At 40.7% G+C, this 24985-nt stretch overlaps 1 protein-coding gene across 1 annotated transcript in view; it reads right to left on the bottom strand.

The window, feature by feature from the left end:
* Positions 1-11051: 11051 nt before the first annotated feature.
* The window catches only part of ELP4 (elongator acetyltransferase complex subunit 4), a 124138-nt gene continuing 110204 nt past the window's right edge, over positions 11052-24985 (bottom strand). The window contains exon 10 of the mRNA XM_068148586.1: positions 11052-11693. Within this exon, the coding sequence (XP_068004687.1) occupies positions 11562-11693 (132 nt within the window). The 3' untranslated portion in view covers positions 11052-11561. The remainder of the gene's footprint in view (positions 11694-24985) is intronic.

Here is a 24985-nt window from a genome sequence, read left to right as displayed (position 1 = left end):
CAACTGTGCCCTACGCTGTAACACATGGAAAAGACTTTCACATGGACCTTTGTACACTGAAGGCATTATATCAGTTGGAACAAATCTTCATTTTGGTATCCAAACTTTTATTCATTTTGGTGTATTATTTGTAAATGGGCATTTGTATGTTATAATGAAAAAGCAAAAAAAAAAGAGAACAATGTAGACTGGATGGATGTTTGATCTGTGTTGGTCATGAAGTTGTTTAAAAAAAAAAACACAAAAAAACCAGAAAGAAAGAAAGAAAAGGATAAAAAAACAACAAAAAAGAGGAAAGAAAAAAAAAAGAAGCCATGATCAACAAGCTTTGCCACGAATTTCAGAGTTTTATCAAGATATATCGAATACTTCTACCGATCTGTTCATAGATTATGGATTGACGTTCCAAGTTTGTATCATTCCATTGCATATAATTAAACCTGGAACAATACGCACTAGATTTATGTAAGAGAAAACAAAAAGCAAACCCACCACCCTATCTGTTGGTATTTCCAAAGGTTGTTAACGGCTGAAGCTATGTGCAAACAGGGGTTAAGAGAGAGCTTCGATGAAGAAAAGAGTTTGATAGATAAGAGGTAGATTGTGTCTTCGATATAATCCGATTTGTTTTATGTCGAACTGTAAGTATTTGTCTTCCCTAGAAATCTCCCAGAATGATTTCTATAATAAAGTTAATTTCATTTATATTTGACAAGAATATTCTATAGATGTTTTATACACATTTTCATGCATCATACGTTTCTTTTTGGTCGGCAAGAGTTAATTGTTCTTAGATATAGTTGTGCTACTGTTCACAGTCCAATCATTTTTGTGCATCTAGAGTTCATTCCTAATCAATTAAAAGTGCTTGCAAGAGTTTTAAACTTAAGTGTTTTGAAGTTGTTCACAACTACATATCAAAATTAACCATTGTTGATTGTAAAAACCATGCCAAAGCCTTTGTATTTCCTTTATTATACTATTTTCTTTTTAACCTTATAGTGTGGTGGTGCAAATTTTGTTACTGTGTTAGGTTAATCTCATTAAGTTTTATTTTGATTTTTTTTTTTTCAGTTTTCAGTACAGAGGGACTCTTAAGAAATGTTTTTGTAAGCTTTCAGCTCTTCCACCAGCCTGTAATTTGGGCTAACAAAAAGAAGATAGGTTCACGTATCTAATTGCAGCTGAGAGCAGGAGGAGGTTGTTTATTTAGCTAGGGTTTCTGAGGATGCTCTAAATGAACTCCAGAATCCAGCAGAATTTCCAGTGGGGAGTTTGCATTGTGCCAGTCTGCGGCGGCGACGCGACGCACGTCTGTGTCTATCTGTTGTAACCGTACATAAAGTACACAGAGACACATATACACACAAATATACATCCCTGACTTCTGAAAATTGTTTTTGTTAGGATGCTTAAAAAGGAAAAAAAACCCAGCCCAGCTGTGTTTTTAACAGGCTCTTTGGGAGAGTGAATACCGTCCCTTTATATTGCCACACAGCACAATCTTAGTGTAATTTTCCATTGAACTTGTAACCTGGTTAATACCTCAATGCGCTTTGTGTGAGGGTTGTTAGTGTGGGCGTGGGTGGAGAGCTGCATGTCAAGGAATAATGAGAGAAGACAAATCAACAGGCCACAACAATGCGAGCTGGGACTGGCTAGTGAAAGCTAAAGGCCTTTAGTCACTGGCAGGGAAATCTAAACATTCCCATATCTATGAAGCTGGCTCATTGTGGTGCAGTTGTTACTTGCGATGCTGTGCTGAAAAAGGGATCTCATGATTAAAAAGCCAATGTGCAGGGAGTTTTGAATCAAAGCACAGGCATCACAAGCAGCCTTTGTAAAGCAAAGATACCATCTAGGCTGGTTATGTTTTCCTTTCGGTGTATTTGTCACTGCAGATAACACTTCACTGTAAACTTAGAGTAGCACAGTTATGGTGCTGAGGTAGTTGCGACAGTGCAGATGAGATTAAATGCACGTAAACCCCAAATCCTTTAGGGACAAAGAGGAGCTTTACTCAAAGCAAGAGGTGACAGTTAACAAATCAAGAGCCCAAAGCAGGCAAAATTGTGCAAAAGCATTAGATTAAAATCTATCCTGTTAATTGATGCCGGTCAGTTGCAAGTGTATTTGTTATATCAACATCAAGTAGTTTTAATTACCCAGAAGCCATCCATTGGCAAATATTAATGAAGCATATATGTTTATAATTTATATATATTTTTCTATCAGACAATCACAAGCACATTCTATATTTATAAGATATGGATAGATTGCATTAAACACCACAATAGGCAGGTCCCTTCTTCCATAGCTAAATGGATCCTGGGAACAATTAATTACAGGTACAAACCCAGCATTTATGTAGCCATTTAGCATGCTTATGCCTACTAATGTAGTTTGTTATCTAAATGCCAACTTCTGTTCAACCAGGAATGGAAATGAGCTTCCCATGCCTTCCTCCCTTGAGAGCTTTTGTGCCGTGCTTGCTGTTTCTGCAGGTGCCGATACGCGGGCAGAGGCAGCCCCTTGTAGCTCTTCATTGCCCTTCCTGGGTTTTTGCAGCCTTGCAGCTCCATCGCCTGCAGTCCAGCCACTGGTGGCCTCCATCACGCCTTCGCCAGACCTCTAAGCCCCTTGTGAAGCCTTCTTCGGGGCAAGCTGTGCTGTGGGGTTGCAGCCTTCCGCAGCCCTGCACCTCTGCGGCCGCAGCAATGCTATAAAGCAGTTGCATGCGCAGATGAACCTTGAGCTTATTTTGGTGACAGGCTAGCTGGCCTCGGCAGAGAGGAGACATTTCTGGCTCACTGGCTCATTACTGTGCCCTATGGGAGGAGGTCGGCGGGGAAAAGTCCCTGGCTGGCTGCACATTGGGAAGAAGTTAGGGCATTTGGTCCCCTGGGTGTTGCTTGCCTTGAAGAGCTGTTGCTGTGCGTGCTGGGGTCTGCGGGTTACAGGCAGCCGTCCACAGCCCTGACAGGAGCATCCTCCTCAGGGTGTGTGGGGGTGCGGCTGAGCGTGCAGGGGCTCCCATGCTTGAGCACTGGTGCCAGTGCCCAGTTGCTCGCTGCAGGGCCAGGCGAGGCCCCAGAGCAGCCCAAGCACCCGACCAGCCTCATGCCACTGCCAGCGGGCCAGGGGGCTGTGCGTGGGTGCAGGGGGATGTGCTGCCTCGCCAGACACCGCCACCAGCCGCATCAGTGGGAAATGAAAATCTTCAGCATGCTCTGAACAGCCTCTAATAGCCATTTTCATCTCCTTTCTTCTTTCAGAGCTGTTGCTACTTATGAAGATTGAAATCTGCTGTAATGTATTGCTCAGTGTAATACAGTAATTTCCAAGGGTCTCCTCTTTTTACCACTGAAATTAGTGGGAGTTTTGCTATTGATTTCAATAGGAGTGAGACATTTCTGTGCATTTGGTTAAAATGTATTTCATAATAACACCTTATACTTTATTTATAAGCCCCTTCTAAGGTATTTTCACAAATTATAGTCACACAAGAATTGATGTGTGAGTGCTGTCTTAATAACACTGTATTTTGTATTTCAAATCTTGTGTTCTAGATACAATATTTACCTTTACAAGTGAAAAGGCTGCTAACCTAACAGTTATTGTTCAGAGCAGACAGATGATGAGCCATACATGCTGATGGCGAAGCAGACATGCATGTGGCGACATACATGTTGGAATTGCCTCGCACTGTGCAGATAGTGCTTTTGTTTTTAAAAGGTAACCAGGAGCCAGCGTGTGCCCTGCTCCAGAAGCAGAAAGAGCTGCGATCTCTCCTAGGCTGTAACACGGAAAGGGGATTCCACCACTTCTCTTTAGCGAGGTTTGATTTACGAAGTGAGTAAAATGCCCTCGTGGACTGGGTTAAATCAGGCAGCCTAACATGGGATTTATCTGGATTTATCTTTGGGGCCAAGATTTGGGGACTGATAACGCACATTGCCTCCCTCAGGCTTTCCAGCCATTGGTAGCCCTTATTTCATTCTCTTTCCATAACCAAAAGTGTCTGGTTATTATTTTTTTTTCTTTTTTTTTTTCCCCTTTTCCTTCTTCTTCTTATTTATTTGTTTTTATTTTAATTTATTTTTTTGGTATTACTGGCTAAAATATATTATCTTATTTTCTCTGAGCAGTATGTACAGGTTTAGAGCTATGCTAAGGTTTAAATTTATTCTGCACTTCCATAGTATAAACAGCACCAAGGAAAATGAAAATGTATGTATAGTTTGGGTTTTTTTCCCTCCTCCCCCCCCCCCCCCAGTTGGTTTCTGTTTGCTCTTGTCCTCAGCTTTGGCAGTTGAGCTTTGCTCCATGTGCAGCTGATAAGGCTCTTCTGCTCTGGGAATGGTGTGACACCTTCTTTTAAAATAATTCTTCTTTGACAAGACACCTGCTTGCTTAATGAGCTCGCAAAAGTGTGATTGGCACCTACAAATACCCAAATACAATCCCCCCCATTAGGAACAGGCATATAAATTACAGATGTGAGAGCAGAGTCTGTGATGGCTGTTTGGTCTTGCTCAGAGAGGATTTATGGGTCTTGCTGTGGAGAGAAGGCAGCCATGGGAGCGTGTCTCCAGCTGAGGTGTACAGGGATGTCTGAAGCTGCTGCTCTGCCTGGTGTGGTAGAGGTAGAAGAAATGTTTGTCCAGCTAGAAAGCAAAGCATGGAATATAGCTCCCTTTGGATTGCTGCTGGAGAATGATGTTGGGTGAGTCTCTCACGTTATCTGTTTAGTGCTTAAGAGAAAATAGTGGAGGATGGAGCAATCTGCATGAGATGCATGGTAGTAAAGATAGTACAGTTTGGACAGGAGCCAGGCTGGCAATTTCCTTGCTTTAGAATATGTTTTAAATTAATTCCTCCCCTATTATTCTTTAGATGTAAAGAAAGGAGAACCCAGTGTATTAGCACATAGTTACTTAGGGTGGCTTACTTAGGGCAGTTCACCACCTTACGAGAGTTTTCAACAGTGATCATGTGGAAGGTGAAGGAAGGTGCTTTCATAGGGGCTGCAGAAATGAAACCTCAAAGGAATGAAACCATTTGATCAGTCTTTCAACACATACTGCTGACATGGGTGACAGATGTTCATGAGGCCTCCAGCTGCCAGAATCCCTGTTGTTTCTTTTGAAGATGCGCCCTCAGAGAAAAGTCCCTGTGAAACCTGCTTTCCCTTAAGTTCCATTGTGAACCTCTGGTGGCTATGTTTTAACAAACTGAGAACTCCAGGAGCTTATGTACTGTTCTCTTCTCCCCCTAGGTAATATCTTACCAGGTAATATCACTGGTGAGATGATGGTGATTGTGAAGGGTGAGGTGAAAATGCATGTCTGGTGCTGGTGGGCTCTGCCCCCATAGAGGACCACAACACTGTTTCTTGCTGGGCTGGTAGAGGTTTATGGTTTCTCAGGTGTTGGAGCCTGACCTCTAAAGCTGAATTGCAGATGGATCAGATGGTGAGCAGAGGTTTTGTGAGTGACCCAGGAGGATCCACATTACCTTCAGGTGCCTGCCAGGAGCTGTAAGTTGCATGAAATCCTCCAGCAGAGGTTGCAATTGCCTCCAGGCACCTGACAGCCCTCACGTACACTCCAGCAGCTAAAAATGGTGAGGGTTGCAAACTGCAGTTCTTCCTCTCCTGGGACATACGAGCTTTTCCAGCTGCACCAGAGGAATTTGTAGATTCACAGATAACCTCCTTCAGGTCAGCCCTATGCCTGAGAAGTTTACGAACAGTTACTCCATAGAAATTACATATAGGGCAAGCGAAGGACCCTGCTTTATGTGGGACCTGCATATGGCAGATAAATACCTTCAGGTTGTTACAGTAAATATGTTAGCTGATCACAAGTGAAGAAGATCTGTGTTTCTTCTTGTAACTGTTTATGTTTCACCCTTTATATTTCTCTCTGCAAAGATGGATTTGTATTGAGTCTGTAGTCTGCAGCTTTGTGTTCCAAATACTGCAGGGGAGGGGTTGTTTATTTTTTACACTCCCTTTGTCAGACTGGATGAAATAAAAATCCAGTCATTTAAATTTTATATATATATATTTTTGCTTTTAAAGAAGCAAGTTGTCCACTCTGATTTCTCTGAATTTAAGTCACCACTATTACTTTGCCAAATATGCAATCAAGCCCTTTGATTCTAAGTTTCTGTTGGGCCTGACAATTTTCTGACTTATCATTCAGCTGCTCTGTGTGAACTGTTGCTGATTTACACCTGTTTGGCCAAAGACATATTTAAAACTTCACAGAGTCTTCAATAGGCTTGGACTACAAACAACCCCCCTGTTCTGCTCCCTTGTATATATTCTTTTACTGTGTCTATCTTGCTTTATTCTCCCATCAGGCACGAAGTAATTGTGCCCACCTACCAGACTGCTTGTGCTTCCATCCTCTTTCCCAGTGTTTTTGTTGGGAGAAGGCTTTATTTACTTGCCTGAAGCTGGCATACTGATGATGTATCCATGATCCTTTGCTAGTCGGGAAGAACCCCTCAGCTTCGAGGTGGCTCCTGGGAAGACTGCCTTTCTCACGGCTGGACTTGCTACTCCACTGCCTCCAAGAGTGCACTGCCAAACTCCTTCTTACTCAAGTTTAATTTTCCAAAATTGCTGAGCTGTCCAGAATGTAGGCTGGGAAGCATAACAATGGAAATCCCACCACGCTGGAGAATTCTTCCAAATGCTTTCCCTAGCCTATTACTCTCTATCTGATCTTGACTGACTTCAGCTCTATTAATTTACTTAGCTTTTCCAAGGGCAAGGCCATACTGGTGGCAGGAGCTTCCTTATACATGCAGATGTACATCTGTTGTCTGACCAGTTCATCTGCTGGATTCATATACATGTTGAATATGTCTGGAGAGGAAACGGTGCCATTAAAACCTCCCGTGTTGGGAATCATGTGCCAGACCTGCAGTTTCCAGTTCTGGCTGCTAGATGAAGATGGTGGGTCTAGAACTACCAACAAGTCCTGCTGTTGATTCAAAATAGGTCAGGAAGACAAATTTGTTTTGCAGTGGTGAAAGTGTCAGGTCAAGAATGATGCCCTCTACAAAGCAGTCCTGGTCTGTGCAGTCTGTAGTAGCTCTGAGATACTTTGATAATACGAAGAAGAAAGTACTAAGAAATGCAGAAAAGTCTTTTTCTCTGCACACCATGCTTTCCCAAAACATTGGCACTGAAAACTGCTTGATTTCACATCTAAACCCAAACAGGACCTCATTTCTCTTCCTTTGTAAGTCTAACCCCATGAAATTTCAGCAAGAGCTTTCTTCAGTGCTTTTGCTTCAGCCTGACTCCAATACAAATACCCGAACGTGCACCAAAATTAATGTTTCAAGACTTTACAGAGAACACCTCTGATGCTGTAAGTGCTGAAAGTATTCTGAGACTGTGAACATTCTGCCAGCATAGAGTGAAGACTTGATTTTTCAGTTCTGGCTACATTTTGGATTTAACATTTACCTTCAATGCCAGAAGACATTAAAAAAGAAAAGAAAAAAAAAAAACAGAGTGAAAAGCTAAGCAAAGCAAGAAGAGAAAAGGAGGAAAGAAAAAAAGGAAGGAAAAGGTAAAAGAAAAGAAAAAGAAAAGCAAGAGCCTAATGTTTGTATTAGACAAGAAACTGAACAACTGAACAAAACTAGTGGTGGGATTTTCGGTTTCTTTTTCTCCTCCATTTGAGCTGCCTGTTTTCTTAAGATGAAGAGGATTCACTTTCATTCTTTTTTCTACCCAGGTACATTTATTATTGAATAAGCATCACCACATGCTCAGTGTGATTAAAAAAAGAAATGCAGGCCTTGCACTCAGGTAGCTCACAAGAGAAAATAAAGCCCCCAAGAGATGTCACGGGGCACAGTGCTTGCTTTCACCACCTCTTAAAGGCATAAGAACATCTTCTTTCCTATTTCTCTGTAGTGATGGATGATGTTTCTCCAGCACAGGCAAAAAAATAACACTTTATTGCACTTCTAATATATGATCCTAGAGAAGCCCTGGTTTAATACCGGTGTATTTGTGTTTGTGCAATGCTTGTCATGTAGATACCTTTTTAAGGGGCATGTTACAGCCTTGTGGTTTCAGAGGACCTTGATTAATAGCTTACTTTCCAACACCAGCACTGCAAAAGATTTTTGTAAGTTAGATTTTTATACTTTTCCAAAAGCTGTGTTTCAAACTACATTGCTAGTTTATATTGAATTTAAAGATGAAACCAGTGGCGTTCTACCACATGTATCAAATCTGAAGAAGCTGAATGCCCATTTTCAGATGCTTGTAGCTACTGTTACAGAGAATTGAATTCAGATGCATCCTTGAAATTGCTTTTGAGATTTCTTTACAAACATAGAAAAAGACTTACCTATCATAATATTCTTCTCATGTTCCAAATAGTTCTATTTTGAAAACCTCCACACAACAGAAATTATATAAAGAATTCTTATTTGACATATTAAAGACACAACCTTTTAAATTTCATTACTGCTTTCTTAACTGTGTGTCACAATTCTGTGAGGATCAGGTTCTTGTGCTGAAATGGGAATGTCTTCACTGGGATGAATGTATTGTTTCCCTGCTGAGTTTGGTGGTTTCAGTTTGTAGCCTACTAAAAAGTAGGAAGTTCTGCTTAAAAAAATCACAACAAACAAAAAAACCTCATGCTGCAGTCTCTGCAGAAGAGAGCCCTCTGAGTGCAAGGAAGGATCACACACATTCTCCATTCAAGCCAACAAGGGGGCTCTGAAGATGCAAAAAGAGGCTGTTGCAATGTGCTACCAGCTTGTCAAAATGGGCTGCACCCCTTCTTCGATTACCTGGGCTGCACCCCTTCGTTAAATATTTGCCTTTAAGTCATGAGAAGGAAGAACTGAAGGATACTGTACACACAGGAGCTTGTCAGTCACAGAGTGGTTATGGGGGAAAGCCACAGGAAATCACCACGTGAACACTTCTGCTTCCCAAGGCAAGACTGCTTTTGGTGCAATCAAGGGAATCTGCACTGTATCTGCTCTGTACCTACACGGTGTCGGGTAGCACGTACATAGAGTGTTTCACTGATGAGTTGACTGGATTAGCCAAGTCACTGTCATATGTTGTTGTAACTGATACAGTATTTTGGAAGAAAAGAAGAGAAAATTTTGCTCCATGCTTTTGCCTTAGGTGAACAAGGCTGTACATCTGTATACTCTAACACTTATTTTACAAAGCATGTTTAGTGACTCAGAAAAAACAAAAATTGATCCAGATTTGGAGGAGGACTTCCCTTTATTATTCCAAATATTTGTCAGCTTTAACATTAACCTACCAAAGTTTTTGAAACCAAAGTCTTACTGATGCACAGGACACACATATAGAGATGTGGAATACAAACATTACTCACTAACCATTTTTAGTTAATACGTTAACTAGAAATCAGCTGTGACTTTCATGATATTTTCCTCCCCTGTATGTTAAGTCAATGACCTATTTAAGTATGTTGGCAGCAATTTCTATGTCTTCTGACTTTCCATTTCACAAAGAAATACTGTGTTTTGTGTTATTTACATTAAAAAGACATCCTACATAAAACTTCACCCTTGTTAAAAACCCCTTTATCCTAAGTCTTTAAATTATTTCACGCTTTAAAAAGGCACAGTTCAGTATCTAATGAGAACTCCCATTCAATGTTACACAGAATACAAAAAGAGGGGAAAAAAAAGTGTTTGAGACATCAATGATAATATTTTAAACATATTGGCACAGGAAAGCAGATGTCTTTTTGCTTTATTAAACTGACAGTTCAGTTCTGAAACTTTATTTTGAAAAGGCTGAAAAAGGATTTGTGTCTTTAGAAATAGAAAAAAAATGTAAGAGGCATATCTAAAAAATGTGGAAGAGAAAACCTGATTGTTACTACTAATGAAATAGCTGATGACAAAATAGTAGTCTTTTTGATTTTGATCACAAAAAATAAACTGGTAGTGACAGGATAAGATGGATAGATTTGACATCCTGGCAAATCACTGTCATTGATTCAATTATTCTAATTCAGAATAAAAGCTGTATACAGTATGTGTTTATGCTACAGTGGAGTTTTTTAAGTGATTGACATTCATCATATTAGTTAGACAGTTTTAAAAGCTATGTCTTTGTTTTACACAGTGTTGTCAAGGGAAAAATAAAGTAGAACCTGTATTGCAGGGGGGAGAAAAAAAAAAAGGCAAACCACTTAACCACCTCTTGGTTCCAAACCCATCAAAATAAGTTACCATTATTGCATCCTATTAACATGTTCCTTGAAGAGTCAGTTTCACTCCAGCCATGTAATACACTATTATAAAGACTAAATTTTGAAACTGTAATGCAATCTTGCAGCTGGGTGTCTTGGAGGTTCTGCAGAGAAGAAGAATATTACCTTTCAAAATGGAAGTCAGCCTCAGAAGAAAGAACACAAACCACTTTCATTTACAGGTCAGCTTTGCTTTGCCTTTCTTTTGTGTGACGAGATACACACAGATACATGCAAAATAGTTAGAAGTTCACCAATTGTATATCTGAGGGTACAGAAGCCTGAATTACTTGCAAATTCTGCCCTGCTTTAGACCAGCTTGCTGTGATACCCTTCCCCGAGCTCAAACGCACTCTTCTGGTTTTCTAGCATTAATGTAGCTGTCGGTTTGAATTTCAATCTTGAATTATGTCTGTTGACATAATTTCATAGTGCTGACTTCAATTGTTTAGGATTACTGTTTTGAGCCACATAAGGAAATCAATTCTTTTCTCCATCTGTAGTAAATTCCATTCAAGTGCATTTTAATACATGTAATAAGTGGTAAGGCTAACTATAATATATTCTGATGCAACCCCCAACCATTCCTAGTGGCATATTAGAATAAAAACGATCTCACAGATTTAAAAATCAATTATTAGATATTCAATAAGCTAATGTAACTACTTCCTGAAACGTAAGAAAGGTATTTCACCTACAAAAAAGAATGTTTTAAAACCCCTAACTGTGCAGTTTGCTTTTTGAATAACACATGACAATGAATTGTTTAGTTTCATTCCTTTATTTCAACAGACCATCCAACTTAACTTATTCAGCCATACAAAATATAAACTGTAAGTATATAAAAATTCCACTGGGAAAAAAGATCCCTTTATTTTTATTGTAAAAACAAAGAAAAAAAACATATATTATAATGAAATGAAAGGGTAGAAGTGATGTTCATGTTTTTAAGGGGAAGGAACAACATACTGTGTGTTTCCAGTCGAGCAGAACAATGGCAGGACCCAACATAACAGAAGCTTTAACAAAAAGCAAAATCCAAACACAACCAAAAATGAGTGCAAAGAAATCAGAACAAAATAAAAACAAACAAAGAAAAAAAAGGAGAAAGAAGAAAAAAAAGGAGGGGGAAAAAAAAAGGCACCATATGATAACATGTATTTTTAAAGACTGCTGGGTCAAATCATTAAGAAAAATATTTATATAAGTCATTAACACTCATAATTAGAGTGTCACATAAATCTGAGTGAAGCTGCTAAGTAGAAATCACTAGAAGTCCAGGTGCTTCTTGCCCATGGCCATAGCACCACATCCTGAGCTCAGCAGTTTGGCGGATTCTGCCAGATCCTGTTTGCTTGTGCGGCTCACTGTGTCTGACAAGTCTGGAGGCAAATGCAGTCGCTGTGGCAGGAGATTTTCAGGAGGGAGAGGGAGAGAGAGATGGGGAGAGAGAGAAGAAAGAGAGAGAGGGTAAAAAAAAAAGAATTGCAGTAGAATTTATTTTCCGTAGCATATTTCAAAACATAGTCTTTTTCCTTACTGATCAATGTTTACCCACAGAAATGAAGCACTTCCAAGAGGCTCTGTTAGGCTCACCTGGGAAGTTTTGCATGTTTTCAACAGCCTGGATTCTGTGAATTGGAACAGATCTTTTTCCTTGTGAATTTTTTCTTAACAAAATCCAAATTTGCCCAAGGTATTTAATTTAAAGCATTTTTCCTTTATAAACAAGTCTTTTGCCTCTATGTCATCCCCTACATCAAATCCTTGGATTCCTATAGCATTACAGTAGGAGTCTGTTTTTATTTCAAACATGCATACTTTGTGGCAGAGCCTGAAAAAAATGATGTGATGGTCAAAAGACAGAGAGGGCTCACCTTGGTTGCAGCATTATTCTCCTAGGTGTTTCTTCTTCATATTCTACTGACAGTTGTTAATAAAACCAAGAAGTGGTAGTAGTTGCATTTGTATAATACAATCCTATATGCTAATCAAAGCTAATCAAAAGGAACATTTCATGCAGTTTACAGATGAGGAAACTACAGGTTACACAGTTGTCCACAAGCACACAACCCTTGCACAAGAAACCTTATTTTTCAACTAGGACAAAAATATTGCAACTCTCCCTCTGAGGATCTTTCACACTGGAGATGTATAAAAGACATGACATTGCCATTTAGCTTTTGTAAAACAAGGTGAAAATGAATGCAAAACTGAGGCTTTATTTGGCTAATTACTAGTTCACTTTTGGACATGGTGAGGTACTGAAAGCTTGTCAGTTGAGAGAGCTGAGCATCTTCTACACAGTGCAATAATTGATGAAACTGGTGTCATGGAAGGAGCATATTTCTTGAAAGATTTAGTAGGTAAAGGCTAAACTGTGTGGCTCTCTTAAAATGCAGATGCTTCTGAAGGGAAGAGAACAGTGATGGCTGCAAAAATATATTAGGAGGCTGTGTGGACTCTCCCTATTCTCTGCTTTTGCTATGCTTTTACTTGTACCTCAACACTTAAATAGAGCTGCCTTTTAATCAACACCTTTGCAACTTTTGTAGGATAGGATAGGAATTCAATTAAAAAGCATAAGAAATAACTGTATTTACAGCAGGCTGACTGTTCAATTCATTGCTGGCTTTGAGATTGTGCAATTAGGCATAACATGAGAGGTGCTCCAAAGTGCTTCCCACCACTGGTCACTCCTGGCTGTGGGCAGCTCAGTGAGAAGAATGTGAGCTGGGTTGTTGTCTTCTCCAAGGGAAGGAAGCACATAAAACAATGCATGTGGAGTAAGGAAAGCCTGTGCTCAGGGTGAGATGACATATCTGAGTGTTGGAATAGGAGAAATGTGTGTATTTCTCTCTAGCACTTTGCTTATGGAGCACAATTTACGTTTCAAACCAGCCCCACCCTGTACACACCGTTTACTAACTATGCAGCTCTTGCATTTTGCTGTGCTAAAATCAGTGCTGTGGTATGGCATCCTTCACTCACAGCCCTTCCCTTATTCCTAAGGTTGAACACAGCTGTGGATCTGAACTGTGGTTCATGATGTCTAATTTCTGTATCGACACAACATAAACCAGGGCATGTGCCTATCTCGTTTGTTTGCTGAGAAAATGATTTGCCAGAGACAGTGTATTACTTGGACTCTGTGTGTGTGGGCATAACCACTGGGAAAATGGACAAGGAAAAGCCAGAAAGTGCAAGAGAGCACCTGGGAGATCTTTCAGTCACATCTGCTTTCCAAAAAACCCCAGGGTACAGAGTATGTGGTGTGTGGGAGGTGGAGAGACAAAGGAGCTAATCCAGCCTTCTCCCACTTGCTGTTAGCATCTCTCTGCCTTTGCCATGGTGGGCGGAGAGGCAGCTTCCTCCAGGGGAGATGTAGTACCACTGTCTTCCTCCTGGGCCCTTTTGCCAAGTATGCCAAATGGATTCAGAACAAGGTGCTGAAGGGCAAACCAAACTGAGACTCGGCAAACTCATCTTATGCAAGGACTAGTATCACAGATAGGGGACAATATATACCCTGCCACAGTGGCCTGGACTTGAAAGTGCTGTCAAAATAAATTAAAATAAAAAAGAAGAAAAGTGATATTTACACAGCCTCTTAAGACAACACAGTGTTTGCTTGCTAGCATACATTACAAAGAGAAAATAGATGTGTATTTACTAATTTGCAAAGACTCAGAGAAAACTGGTGAAAACTAAAGATCCCAGACTGGATGGTGGGACTGAATTTGGCTTTTACAGATGCATTTGCTATGACAGAGTGTTTCATTACACACCCATATACCCTTCCTCCTCCATCTTTTTCAGAGAAGGGGATGCACACTGTTCATTTAGTGACTGGCTACTCAGTATTTTGTTTCTTGTCACTGTTTACTCTGAACTCATCTGATGTTTTTATTGCACACTGTTCAAACCTTGTTCTGGAGACAGAATGGCTTTTCAATAGCACATGTCAGCAGACAGCACTTGAATGCTTCACAAATACCAACTGTTATTTTCCCAATATTCTTGTGAGATAGGGCAGCAAGGTTACCTTCACTTTAGGGACAGAGAATTGAGGCACATAAAACACAAGCAAACAGTATCTACTAATTTCAGAAACACAAACTGAGTCATCTAGGACTTGCTGTTCCAGAAGGGTTAGCACTGAACAGCATTTCCCATGATCAAATGCTAACTTCCCTCTTGCTTAGTATTTCTTCAGAAACCCCAAGTCAGGCACTCAGAAAGCAGGAGACACTAAGAGTAAAGAAATAAAAATGCTGGGTTGAAGTAACATAATCACAGAAGCCCAGTGGCACAGGCACATAGCATACCTTCCATGATATCCTTCCATCATCTTAATTATGAGCCCATCCCTCCTGCAATTCTTGCCCTCTCTATGATCCCACTTATCAAATGTTCCAACAGGAAACAAATGTTCCAGGAAGCAAATTTCACTGCATATGCCATCTTCATCCTCAGATCAGGCATATTCTGAACAGTAAACCACACCAGGGTCCTCTGAAAACAACTGAATATTATCCTGAATCACAGCACACACACATGCACACACAAGCTACCTATGAATAAAGCCTGAACGGGCACTTCAAAGTACCATTCCTTACATTTTCTGTGTGCAGCCTGAAAATATAAACAGAGCTGCAGATATTAATCCTATTGAATATTTTAACACCACTACAAAAATAATCTACATTTTAAACCACCAACAAACTGGAAAATTTGTTGCAAGCCATTATACAGCCATCCACAGGTTAAACAACAGGTCTTTAGTTTCGGCATCAGCAGGGAGATTGAGGACACTTCAACTAAAGCAGCAAGGGAGTAGGCTGTGATCTGTTATGGACACCAACATTATAGAATGGACAAACATTTTCACAGGTATTTGCTGACCACAGAGCAACAATCACATTTAAAGTCCCAGTTTAGGACAAATGTTTTCTGGTGGACAAATGACTTTGCTGTTTCTGAGGCTGTAACCTCCATCACTTTCTGTCTCTTACTAGTAAGAGCTAGGCTAATTTTGCTCACATGGGCAATCCTAGTTCTCCTTGCCCAGGTCTTCCATCCTGCAACTGATTTTCATAATAAGAATGCTCCATTTCTGATTGCTCTCCCCAGCCAGTCTCAGGTTCCTGCTCCCAAGCTCTTAACTCCTGCTCCTGCCAACCCTAGGTCTCTTCTGCCCATATTCTATCCCCTGTTCCCATTCCTAACGCTTAGGTCCAAATTCAGTGCCAGGCTACCCCTTCTTCTCTCAGATCCTTATCTTTCTCACCTCCTATTTTGTCCTGCTCCTCTTTCCTCCTGTTGATCTTGATCTGCCCTTCTCTCTGCTGCTGGTGCTGGTTTTGTGCCCTCTTCCTGCCCCTGCCCCTCTCCTCTGCTCAGTGTCCCCTACCCGGATTGCAGGCATATGCAGCAGCTCACTCCTGGTCCAAAAAGCAGACACATGCCTGGAAAAGGGTCAAGCTGAACATACAGTGATGAATGTGCCTGGGCCAAGTGGGGGGATTTCCACAGGACACTGTTTACTCCTGGTATAAATGCTGGACATAAAATAATTTATCTGAATTTGTTCTGCAAACAATTGCAGATTTTCACTAAAATATTCCAGTATGTGTGTAAACATGAAACTTCCTCTAGCCTACAGCAAGCTGGCAGGGCAACAGTATCTGAAAGCAAAATAATCATAGCCTGGCCAAAGTCAACATACAAACCAAAATAGGATCCTATAATCACCCTCCTTGTGATAATTTCTTAAAGCCTGCATCAAAGAAAGGTAAAGTTTGGCAGTGTAAAAACTGGTGAATGCTGGAGTAAACTTCCTTTATGCAAGTAATTGTGTCTCTGCATTATTATAGCGTGTTTAATTACATGACCACACAGTATTTCCACCCACTCAGGCTGTCAGAAATGTTTTAACTTTGGATCTTAGAATCTGACTCTCAGCATCACTCACTTGATGAAGAAATCAGTGGGTGTGGAAGAAGGCTACTACTGGACAAGGCACAGCCAGGGCAAGGACACGATGTGCGCGCTGGTGCTTCCCACCCGCACTGCATCGGGCAGGTCGGGAAGGCTTTGAGGTGATAGGAACAATTACCCTGAACACAGCTAAGCACACAGCTTTAGGGCATGCATTACGAAAGGAAAACAGTTCAGACAAAACTTATTACATACTTTGCCTCTGCTCCTCCTTCTGCCTGAAGAAAACTTCTAATTACTTTATTTGTTCTCAATGAGGGGGGAAAAAAAGTAGACGTGGAAGATAAGAACAGGAGAGGCCAGAAGGGACACCGAGCAGTTAGTCCTGTCCTAGCACTGAGGACCAAATACAGCACTGATGGCGTTCTTGTGAGACTGGGATGTGGCTAATCTAGGAACTTCCAGTGGGGTAATATATTTGGTTGGGGTGCAATTTGTTTTTTGAAACCAATAAAGTAGACAAAAACACTTGCAAGTGCTTTTGCCACTGTAGCTTATTGTGTCACGGGGATTTTTACAGATTTATTACAAAAAACAGACTTTCTAATGCAAGACCTGTTTTTTTTTTTTCACTCTTCAGTATTAAGAAGGCTGACCAGCAGTTTGCCTAACAACCTCTCCTGATGCTGGTAGGCAGGTGTACCTATATTGGCAAAAATCTAACCCCTACTTTATTATATTTTTGGTAGCTATTGTAAGTGTAATACTGAAGGAAACACACACATAATAATGTGAGTGATGCAAGATCATTGAATCTCATAAAAAAGAGGTGCTAGTTTGTTCTTAATTTAATATATATTAAAACAACCCCACTGAAGTTACTCTTCTAACACTTATACGAAGGTTTAACAACTGCAAACTTTTCACAATTGAACTTTATATAAATAATAATAATAAATCTTTAGAATTCCATTGGTTTGGATCTTTGACACACACACACACACACAAGCTTATTAGTCTGCTATGGCTGCAGTCCTGCCTTGGGGCAGGGAGATGGGTTAGTGACCTCTCTAGATCCCTTCTAGTTCCATTTGCTACAACTCCATGAAGACTGAAGTCACCAAAGCCGAAGGGATTTGGTTTAGGGGGAGAGGGGGTGGGGTGGGGAGAAGAATTTTAGGAATGCTGGGAAAATGAAAGATGCAAACTCCTAGTTGGGAGAGCTTTATATCCTACTTATTTCTCTTTGAAGCAGAACTCTCACCATTCCATAAAGCCCACACAAGAGAGAACAGGAATGGTCTGTGGTACAGAGGTTGAGTTCCTGTTCCTGTTTGCTCATAATGCAACCCTTGGGTTATGTCTTCCCTTTCATGTCTTTTTGCTATTAGCTCATTTGTAATTGCCAGTAGTTATTCCTATTATTATATTACCCAGGAAAAGATCCAGAATTTTTGTAGGTATCACAAAAAAGGTGGATTTTAAGGAGAAATTGGCAAAAGGTTAGTAATGCAGCTTTACAAAACCTCCTCTTAGGGAGAAGAGCTGTTCCCCTCACTTGCATGAAAATTACCAAACTGTCAAGTGATTGTCACCATTACCAGAGTGGAAATAGATTTCTTGATAATGAACAGGATCTCACAAGCAAGCTGGGGGAAAGGACATGGAGGCCTTTGGAAAAGAAAACAAGCAAATAATGTATTAAGAAAAGAGGGAGCCAGTGGAAAGATGCCAAATGAGTCTGCAGCCACTGAGCTGTCTCTGTCTCTGCAGTGAAGATGACTGCGTTAGTGGCTGGTACTCACGGCTAGCTGTGAGACAGTGCATCTCTGCACCCCTAAACTGGGCTGCTGGCTCAGCAGAGCCCTGCAAAAAGGAGATGCCAAAGCCCTGCCAAGTGCTCCTGGCTTTGCTGGGCAGCTGCACTCTGTGTGGGTCCCATGCTACTACTGTTCCAGAGGCCAGCCATGGAGCCTGCTGACCCAGGTATGATTGACTTCTCAGCTTGACAGTGAATTTGCCTTGTAAATACTGATCTGCCTGGTAGTCACCAGGACTGATGGCTGACCTTGGGTACCTTCCCTGGCCCTGTTCTACTCTCCTTATTTGGGAAGGATTTACTAGTGGTGGCTGAGCCCACCAGAGACATAGGGTATACCTTCAGCCCAGTGGCAGCATGTCGCACTGATGCTCTGTGGTGCCCCAAAGCACAGCTTCAGGGCCACTGCAACATCTATGTGGTGAGAGATCCCCGAATAAACAGGTTTACTTGATGTCCTCACAGATCTCATTTTGCATTTCTAATAGGTCAAATGGTTACAAACATTTGGCATGAAGGCTACTCTACGTTTTGGACTCTTTTCTTACCAAATCTGTCAATTGAGAGATATTAAATATGTGTATTATGTATAAATCTGACAATATTGATATGAAAAGATATAAAATTCTTATTAATATCCCAAAACCTGAAAGTGTGACAGTAAGCCCCTTGCTACTAAAGAAACTACAAGCTCCCACAGCTAGGACTAGAAAAGTCACTCCAACCAGCTTAGACCTGTGTGAGGCAGGATCACATGGTAGTCCTGAAATTTGGTTCACAAATAGTGATAGTGTCTCACAATCTAATGAAGTTCAACAAGAGCAAGTGCAAGGTTCTGCACCTGCGCTGGAACAATTCTCTCTATCAATACAGGCTGGGGGATGAGGTGTTAGAAAGCAGCCCTGTGGAAAAGCATTTGGGGGTGCTGATGGATGAGAAGCTGGACATGAGCATGCAGTATGCACTTGAAGCCCAGAAGGTCAATCACAATCTGGGCTGCATCAAAAGATGTGAGCAGCAGATCCGAGAGGTGATTCTACCATACTGCGTACAGGTCTGGAGACCTCAATATAGTAAGGACATGGACCTGATGGAGAGGGTCCAGAGAAGGGCCACGAAAATGATCAGGGGGTTGGAGCACCTCTGCTACAGGAACAGACTAGGGGAGCTGGCGTTGCTCAGCCTGGAGAAGAGGCTCTGGGGAGACTTAATAACAGCCTTCCAGTACCTGAAAGGGGCCTACAGGAAGGGTGGAGAGAGACTGTTTGCAAAGGCCTGTGGTGACAGGACAAGGGGCAATGGCTTCAAACTGGAGAAGGGCAGATTTAGATTGGATATCAGGAAGAAGTTCTTTACTATGGGGGTGGTGGAACACTGGAACAGATTGCCCAGGGAGGTGGTTGAGGCCCTTTACCTGGACATATTCAAGGTGAGGCTCATCTAGGTACAGGGCAACGTAATCTAGTTGGGGATGTCCCTGCTGACTGGGAAGGTCGGGCTAGATGACCTTTGGAGGTCCCTCCTGGCCTAGACTATTCTATGATTCTAATTCTGTACCTGTTCATGCAAAATGAGTCCCTAAGAGATTTCTGATAGCTGAAGAAGTTCCAATAACAAAGGGAGTAGAGACAGTTGGGTTTTTCTATGTGCAGCATTAGTCATCACTTTTCAGTGACAGAAAAGTGCAGACAATTGTCGGAACAAGTGCTTTCATCTCAAAGAAAAACTCCAAGATGCATTAAAGACAATTCACTACATGTGAAGGGACACAAGGGGAAGATAAAAATATCAGGAGGATTTATCTTCTCTGATACTTGAGAATGCCAAGTGTTTGAACCATGGAGTCCTCTAAGTCGCATGTACAGGTTAACAGATCTGCTTTATACTATAACTGTAGTCTCTGCATAATGAAGGAGCTTCCAATGTTACAAAGGGGTTTGGATTAATCAGTTCTGATTATCAGCTATTCAAAGACTATGGCTGTTCAACTGCTTGTCTGATCCAAAATTCAGAGAAATACATGGTAGTCTTACAACCAGTAGTAAACACTTACATAGCTACTACTGTAATACTGATTCAACTCTTGCCAAGCACATATTGAAAGACTGTCTCTGTTCTGAAGAGTTTACAGTCTGACTACACTGAGTAAAAAGGATGAGGTGAAAAATAAAATATCCAGGCAGAAGGAAAAACATCAGGATATATAAACACAGTACCAATGCCAAAGATTTTTTTTTCCTTCTAACTGAAAAAAATACTGCATAGAAAGGTGAGTGAAAGAGAATAGGCATAGGGGAAGAAATTACATGACAAAGGGTTGAAGAGAAGATCAGTGAAGAAAGGTAAACATGGTAGCCATGAGGAGATATATTATCTAAGTGTGTTATAGCTGAGACTGGAATACATTGTCTAAAGGCTGGAAGGAAGCAATGTGTCATGGTATCATCTATGGCCAAAGCATGCAGAGAAACATTTCTCCTTTGGCTCTGCCCCATTTGCTGAATTTCTTCTCCCTGACCTTATGTGAGAGGAGTGCGAGACCCATGATGGAAGTCTGTGTAATTCTAGAGCTCTCAGGTTAGTCCGGTTAGATGCTAATGTCAATGTCACAATCTCTTCCCTGATGGATTCATTCAACCTAATTGCAGCTGTCTACAAGTGAGCCGTTCAGTCTAACCTTATATTATACACTCAGGATGAGATGAGTCATCCTCACAAGTGCTTGCCCATCTTTCTTGACTATTCAGCAATCCTGGATGACTATCTTAAAAATGTCTTAATTTGGAATAGAAAGGGTCAAGGAGAGGAATTTAGTCCTACAACTATATGGAGCTGGTGCCTCCACTGTGTCTCCTCTTCTGAATGGCCACAACATGCCACAAAGTACAGATTTCATATCAGACCACAGATGGCTCATTGGAAACATTCCAGGGTTGCTGGCAATGCCCACACTGCTCTACAACAACTTGGGTCTCTCTGCTGGGAAGCTTGAGAAGTGTTCAAGTCACTGTGTATACAAACAAAAGCCATGAAAGTGAGGAGGAGAGAGAAACAGCAGAGACAGAAGCATCTGTTCGAGGAGATTTAACATATTACAATGTTACTGTCACCCTCCACAGTTTCATCTAGGTTGGAAAATGAACCAAATATTGGAGTTTGCATCCAAAACTGTTTGTTAAAGTTAACTCTAAGCTTCTGTCTCAATTTAAATATTATGTCACATTTCAGAAAACTCCACACACCCATTTAACCCCCACCATTTTATCTGAGGGTGTGCCACAACATGTAACAACTAGTAAAATTTATTCTGCCTCTTGACAAAATTGTTCAGATAGATCCCAACACTTCACAGAAAAAGTTGTGCTCCAAGACAGGGAACTCACACTGGCAAGACTTCATTGGAAGAGTGTTTCAGTGCCTGATTTGCCAAGTCAAAAATGAGAGACAATAGAAATGCAGACTTCTGAACTGAGCAGTTCCACCAGCTATTACTAAATCACTCCTCACCTGCAAGCTCCCATTGATTTCAAGGATCTTGTCTTTATAGACCTTATCAAATTTAGAGTTTAATGAAGTACTTTCCTAAGAAGTTCAATGGTTGCACTTGATGATTCCAGGGGCCTCTTCCAACCCAAATGATTCTATGACTCTAAGAACAGAAGACAGCAGGAGCTGCTCTGACACTCTGGACTAGCCTATCCATGGGCTGCTCCAGTGATTTTTCTATAGTTTGTATACACTGACAGTGCTGATTTCCTCCTACAGATCTATTGCAGTCATTGTGTGTACAAACACAGTATGTAACTATACATGCAAATGCACACATTACTTATGACTGCCTATGTGTTACTGGTAATGGCCAACGTGTCTACCTACAGAATCTCTCTGGGGCATTGCTCTAGAAAGCCCCGAGACAGCGTGAGCTGTATTGTTTTACATTTGACTACACAATGCAAACCACCCATCCAGTATCTCCCTGAATGCCTCTCTTCCAAGAGACAAGCGTCGCAGGTTTGGCAAGTTGCTGGTTATGAAGAAGGAGTGTGCAGAGGGACAACATGTAAATGCTAGCTGAGGGGGTATTGTTGCTTTATCCTGGGAGCAGCCCTACGCTCAGTAGTCTATTTACTTTTTTAGGTCAGCCAGAATTAGAAAATTTCCATTGCTAGGCAGCCCAGCACATCTGTGAAGCATTTCTGGGCGTTCAGACCTGGAGCACGCGCTGCCCAAAGGGAAGATTCATTGCCCGCGTTACAGGGCTGCCAGTCCCTCCCCCCGGACAGCACGAGGGCTTTGGCAACAGGGCAGTGCCTTAACTTCCTCAGAAACATATTACATGACCAGAACACAACAATTAGCACATTTGTAAAGCTTCAGGGATAGGAACAATTTAATACCTTTTTGAAGCAGACTAATTTTCTGGAGATTTTTCATCGTCTTCTCCCCCAGCCCTCCCCCCTCCCCCCTCCCCCCCCCCCCCAATTTCTCTTGCTCTCCTTTTAAAACCAAAATAAAATATTTTGCTTTTCATGCATGGACAAGTTCTTTGCTACAGGTATTTTCTCAGTCTGCATTGCAGGATTAGTATGTTCAGAGAAACACAAATTATTCAATCACTTCAAAACAGTGGTAGTGAAATGAGAAACTGCTATGTAAGTGCAAACATTACTCATCTCTGTTTTAAAAGCAAGTATCTTTTAGATAAAGAAATATAGTGCTGGTTTACAAAATCCTGCACGTTTATAAGCCCAGGCTGCTAACCAGAAGACCTGTTTGTTAAGTTTTCAGCTTTTCACAAGCCAGAAACTTCAGCTCTGCAATGGCAAATGCCACTGCCAGATGCCCCACACTAAGGCAAAATCCAGGCAAAAAAGATTATTTCTGCTATCATTGTCTTCCCACTCTAAAAACTGGCACTGATATAGAAGTATGTTCAGTTCCTGTAACTCCCAGGTAAGGATACCGACATTGCATAAAGCATATTTTAATACCTCTTGTTTTCAGTACTAATCCTCCATGACTCATGAGGGCTATAGCTTAAAACTCCAGCTAACAAAGCCTTTTGTAGTATTCCTACCAAATAATCTTAGACTTCAGAAGCCAGTGAAGTGTAATTTAATATCTGTAATATTGGATCAGCCTGTTTAGGTATGGAAACATACCGTGGCATATTTCTACTCAGTGATTGATATTACTTATAAGAAAAGATATAAAAATCACACTGGTGATCAAGTGCTCACATTGACTACCCTTTGGCTAACCAATCCTTTTAAAGGTAGTTTAAGCACAGAATAAGAAGTTGCTGAGTAAAGGTTAACAGACAGGCCACGCTGATTCAGTTTTAAATGACTCTATAAAAGACTGTAGGACTCAGTGTAAACTCAAACAAACATACTAAATACAAACAACACAAACTGGTATCAGATTAAATGCAAGACTTTTGTGACTAATTGAGATTAAAATAAACATTGCTATTTATCTGGAAGTTGGGGGAAGGGACTGACTATTTAAGCAGATCCCTACATCAAGAACGTGTTTTGAACAGAAACTATATGTCAAATTATAGTTATTTGCTTTCAGCTGTTTCTAGCAGTTATTTAGTTTTGTACTTTTCATGTGTCAGTATTTTTTTCATTTCACTTCTTTATTCCCTACTACAAGTGAAGTCTCTTTAGAGCAATAAGATCTTTAAAATCCCTTTAGTGTTTAGAAATGTCAACAATTCAGTAGACGATACTTGATGAATAGGCCAGATAGAAAAACCTGCCTCAAGTTTTTATCTCAAGAGAAGTAAGGTGCTTTTGAAGAGCACTTGATTTGAGATTTAGAAGCCTGCTGCTATTCAGCCAAACACTCTTGAGAGCTGTTAAGTCCTGACCCATAGCATGAAAACAGGCTGGAGGGAGGGAAGAAATACCAGTAAGAAATGTATTTTGTACTCCCTGTATAATTATTTCTCCTAAATACTACTTAAACATTTCTTCCTATAAATAAGTAAAAACCTAAGAGACCAGGCAACCTTATCAGACATTCTTATTTGAATATTTTGAGTGTAGCTGGAACTTGCCAGGGGGAACAGCTACAGCACTGGAAAAAGATGAGGCTCTAAAAGACAAAAAAAAATATCTAAATGGTTCTTTCCATTTGAATAGACAGCACTGACATATTAAAGCTTCATATTTTTGACAAGAGACATAGAAAACAAAGAGGTTTTCACTTCAAAATATGCAGTGGAAGAATATGAAATGGTTTGGTTTGCTATAATTATAAAAAAAATATTTTTTTCATCCTTCTCTCTCACTTCCAGAGTCTACAACCAGTCTCAATGCCCGACTACAATGCGTTCATTCAACATGATAAAACAATCGATTTGAGATATCTGCACACCAATAATAATATTGGAAGAAATGTATGCCAAACTGTAAGTCAATCCTTTACAGTAATATCTGTTCCTAACAGTTTATTGTGCTTGTGCACATGCTCTCTCACGCAACAGTACTTTACCTTCATACCTGGTTCCTTGAATAAGTTTTAGTTAGTAACCTAACAGCAACTGACCCCAGTATTTGGGCAAATGTTTCTTCAGTCTCTTATGCCCTACTTTCTGCAGCTCCTAGTTTCATAGAGATACAAAAGAAAAGGCAAAACTAGGTCATTCCTGGGCTGAACAAAAGAATTTTTGTCGTTGGATAAATTACTGACCTTTCTAAGAAACCTGTCTTTCCCAGCAAACCAGGTAATCCAATCCAACTCAAGTAATTCATGGTATTCTCCAATAACTAACAACAGCTGTAGAACACAATCCAGTGAATTCAGGAGAAATGTTTCTATGGCTTTTCTAAGACCATTACACTTATGAAACACTCTATTACCTAGATCAGAATAAATTTTGGTGATTGTGTTTGATTATGGGTTAGCATACAGTCATTACTAT

The sequence above is a fragment of the Melanerpes formicivorus genome, unplaced genomic scaffold, assembly GCF_026170545.1.
Source record: "Melanerpes formicivorus ecotype bairdi unplaced genomic scaffold, bMelFor1.0.p_v2 SCAF_16, whole genome shotgun sequence".
Lineage (NCBI taxonomy): Eukaryota > Metazoa > Chordata > Aves > Piciformes > Picidae > Melanerpes > Melanerpes formicivorus.
Note: the sequence above shows the minus strand (reverse complement) of the source record. Positions and strands in the feature narration are given on the sequence as shown.